Genomic DNA, 4,458 nt, shown 5'->3' with positions numbered 1-4,458 from the left:
ATATCAAACATGGGACTATTGGATATGACCTATATATCAAACATGGGACTATGGGATATGACCTATATATCAAACATGGGACTATGGGATATGACCGATACATCAAACATGGGACTATGGGATATGACCAACATATCCAGCATAGGACTATGGGATATGAGCTACATTTCAAACATAGGACTATTGGATATGATCATTAGATCAAACATAGGACTATGGGATATGACCTTTACATCAAACATCGCTCTCTAATGGTCTACTGTCACTGCAAGCATGTCAAATTACACACTTATGTACACATAGGTACGAGTTCTATCGATTGTCGTTTTGAGTGTTCGGAGAGAGACGCGGGGTGGTGGGTCTCAAGTAATAGGTAGCCTCACTTAGACACGGTTCGATTGTTCAGGCGTAGCAATCAAGGCAAAGGCGCAACTAAAAAGCCCGTCGCAAAGAATTCGACCTTTGGTTTGCCTGAGAGTATATAGAATGTAGATGCGAGTGAGAAAGGGTTGTTGGTAGAGGGACAAAGAGGGTACTGAAAAGCAGGAGGAAGGAATAAGTTAAGCCAGTGAGAGTGGATAAGAGTGCAAGTGGACACAGGGGGGCGGGGGTGGAGTAGGTGAGGTGGATTATGTATCGACATGACACATATATTTGCTGTAAAACTATGCTTCAATGCAATTTTTGTGGTAGGCAGTTTTTGTTGTTCAACAGTCTGAAGCATAATTACTTTTCAAGGATTTTTGGGGACAATTTATGTTTTTCCCCAAGAGTTAGACTAATTCCGTCTCTGGAGTCCCACAGAGATACAAGCATGGGATACTGAGGACATATTCGGTTTCAGTAACCATAGAGACAAGCATGGATTCTAGTGACGAATCTGACTCGTGATCCCAACACAAACAAGTATGAGGGTTTTGTGACCTTGTGCGTCCCCGGATCCTTTCAAAGAGACAAACTGGGGACCTGATCTGCCACGGGATCCCAACACAGAGACAAACACGGGGTACTGTGGACCTGATCTGCCACGGGATCCCAAAAGAGAGACAAGCAGGGGGTACTGGGGACCTGTTCTTTCCCGGGATCCCAACAGAGAGACAAACACGGGGTACTGGGGACCTGTTAAGCCACGGATCCCAACAGAGTGACAAACACGGGGTACTGGGTACCTGTTCGGCCATGGGATCCCAACACAGAGACAAACACGGGGTATTGGGGACCTGTTCTTTCCTGGGATCCCAAAAGAGAGACAAGCAGAGGGTACTGGGGACCTGTTCTTTCCCAGGATCCCAACAGAGAGACAAACACGGGGTACTGGGGACCTGTTCTTTCCTGGGATCCCAACACAGAGACAAACACGGGGTACTGGGGACCTATTCTGCCCCGGGATCCCAACACAGAGACAAACACGGGTTACTGGGGATCTATTCTGACCCGGGATCCCAACACAGAGACAAACACGGGTTACTGGCCATGGGGACCTATTCTGCCCCGGGATCCCAACACAGAGACAAACACGGGGTACTGGCCATGGGGACCTATTCTGCCCCGGGATCCCAACACAGAGACAAACACGGGGTACTGGGGATCTATTCTGCCCCGGGATCCCAACACAGAGACAAACACGGGGTACTGGGGATCTATTCTGCCCTGGGATCCCAACACAGAGACAAACACGGGGTACTGGGGACCTATTCTGACCTGGGATCCCAACACAGAGACAAACACGGGGTACTGGGGACCTATTCTGACCTGGGATCCCAACACAGAGACAAACACGGGGTACTGGGGACCTATTCTGACCCGGGATCCCAACACAGAGACAAACACGGGGTACTGGGGACCTATTCTGACCCGGGATCCCAACACAGAGACAAACACGGGGTATTGGGGACCTATTCTGACCCGGGATCCCAACACAGAGACAAACACGGGGTACTGGGGACCTATTCTGACCCGGGATCCCAACACAGAGACAAACACGGGGTACTGGGGACCTATTCTGACCCGGGATCCCAACACAGAGACAAACACGGGGTACTGGGGACCTATTCTGACCCGGGATCCCAACACAGAGACAAACACGGGGTAGTGGGGACCTATTCTGACCTGGGATCCCAACACAGAGACAAACACGGGGTAAAAGGGACCTATTCCTGGGAACCCCGATACTTTGTAAAATACTCCCGAATCTTTTTATGGTAAAAGTCCAGGCAGCTGGTTGCAAGAAAGAGTATCGTACATGAAAACGTTCATGCGGTAACCACGGTACGCCCGTATCTACGATCGGAACGTTTTAAGCACAGTACTTTTACTGGCAACCAGTTGCCAGGACGTTTACCACAGGAACGAGAGATGCCATTTTTTGCCATAAAAAATGAAGGTTGATTTTTACCAATAAAAACCTCATAAGATGCCTGAATTGACAAAACAATTGTTTTATTTAGAACTTTTACGTAAGTTGGTGACAATACCAAAATATTCATTGGAAGTGAGGAATTCGCACAATAAAAAGCCAAATAGAATAAGTAACATAGTGAAAGCATATTTGCAAACAAACATATTGGTTGATGTCCGGTCCAGACTCGATTATTTTACAGACCGCCGTCATATAGCTGGAATATTGCTGAGTGCGGCGTTAAACAACAAACAAACAAACAAACAAACAAAATCATGATGTCAATCACTGGATTGTCTGGTCCAGACTCGATTATTTACTGACCGCCGTCATATAGCTAGAATATTGCTGAGTGCGGCGTTAAACAACAAACAAACAAACAAACAAACAAAATCATGATGTCAATCACTGGATTGTCTGGTCCAGACTCGATTATTTACTGACCGCCGTCATATAGCTAGAATATTGCTGAGTGCGGCGTTAAACAACAAACAAACAAACAAACAAACAAAATCATGATGTCAATCACTGGATTGTCTGGTCTAGACTCGATTATTTACTGACCGCCGTCATATAGCTAGAATATTGCTGAGTGCGGCGTTAAACAACAAACAAACAAACAAACAAACAAAATCATGATGTCAATCACTGGATTGTCTGGTCTAGACTCGATTATATACAGACTGCCGTCATATAGCTGGAACATCGCTGAATACGGCGTAAAAAAACAACCCCCACCCCCCCCCCCCCCCAAATGATTAAACACGGATACCTGTGATGTTGATCTGTCATGGTAGTACACCCGGTCTCTGTAGGAGAAGCCGAAGTTATCCATATGTGAACGTGGTGAAGTGTGGTCGCGATATGTAGGGTATGAATACCAACAGCACCACAGAACAGTAATCCCTAAATCGTGTCTACTCCCTTTTAACCCCGTATGAAAGGCCAAGGCGATGCTGAAAGTATATCCCACGATACTGATCAGAATATGGCCATGTGACACTGACGTCAAGAAATGACACAGCTTCTATTCTTTATTCGGCATGAGTGTATGTGGCACTTAAACCTCCCATTTACTGAATCACCTCTCCTAGACAATTAGACCGTGACGGTGATTTCTGAATGTAAACAGAAAGCCGCAACATGCTATCAGGGTGAATGCGTCTTTAGAAGTCAAGTTCGTGATTTCATTTTGATGACCAATAGTGAGTCATAGTGAGGCACGTTGATGGCGGGTTCGACCCGTGTCCACCGTTATAATATTCCCAGCTGGCCTTATAATATGCTCTGCTTAAAGTGATGGATTTTAACACTACACGTTACCGCGTTATTGATCTTTGAGGTAGGTGATATTCCTGAAGGTGTGCGCAATCACAAGTGGCTATCTATGGTTTGATACCTGTGAAAGAAAAAAGCTATTGTGTTCGTGTGTTGGGAAGAATGTTAGGAGCGCTGGTACTACACGAAACTGCCCGGCCATGTTTGAGTGAGTGAGTGAGTGAGTGAGTTGGGTTTAACGCCGCTTTTAACAGTATTCGAGTTATATCACGGCGTGTCAGCTTAATGTGGGAGGAAAGCCCGAAGTGATGCAGGTCTCAGACGTTTACCACTTCGGTGAAACCCACGAGCAGGGTTAAGGTGCTGACAAACCTACAAAATTAATAGGGGCGAACCGGGATTCGAACCCACAATCATAGGTTTCTGGCGTGCCCAAGGCACGCAACTCTGCAAAGCGAATCGCGGCCCTTCAGACGACTGGGCCACCCGTGCCCCCCGACCCATGTTTGATGGTGGTTAGATATGAAACAAACTTTCCCATGGTGATGTGTTTGTTACGGGTATCATAGGTAGTGTTTTGGACCTTAAGTATGCAGTGATTCGGTGACAGTTTTCAGACTAGTAACGTTTTTATAACGTTTGTAACCTTTTGTTCAAATCCATTTCTCAAGTACAGTAAACTACGGTTATAACGAACACGCTTATAACGAACTGACGGATATAAAGAACTTACGTTTTGGTCCCGACTATTTGCTGTGGTCATGCTGTATATGTACTTATAA

The 4,458-nt window shown here is 46.1% G+C and overlaps 1 protein-coding gene across 1 annotated transcript; it reads right to left on the bottom strand.

Moving 5' to 3' along the window:
* Nucleotides 1-234: 234 nt before the first annotated feature.
* LOC139479593 (uncharacterized) lies at nucleotides 235-3,233 on the bottom strand. Its single transcript, XM_071262432.1, has 3 exons — nucleotides 3,171-3,233; nucleotides 1,530-2,053; nucleotides 235-265 (listed from the first exon to the last, which is right to left on the bottom strand). Exons 1-3 carry the CDS (start codon nucleotides 3,231-3,233, stop codon nucleotides 235-237), a joined length of 618 nt encoding a protein of 205 aa, XP_071118533.1.
* Nucleotides 3,234-4,458: the final 1,225 nt, after the last annotated feature.

Source organism: Haliotis cracherodii, unplaced genomic scaffold (genome assembly GCF_022045235.1).
Source record: "Haliotis cracherodii isolate W230 unplaced genomic scaffold, xgHalCrac1.p SCAF_4, whole genome shotgun sequence".
Taxonomy (NCBI): domain Eukaryota; kingdom Metazoa; phylum Mollusca; class Gastropoda; order Lepetellida; family Haliotidae; genus Haliotis; species Haliotis cracherodii.
Note: the sequence above shows the minus strand (reverse complement) of the source record. Positions and strands in the feature narration are given on the sequence as shown.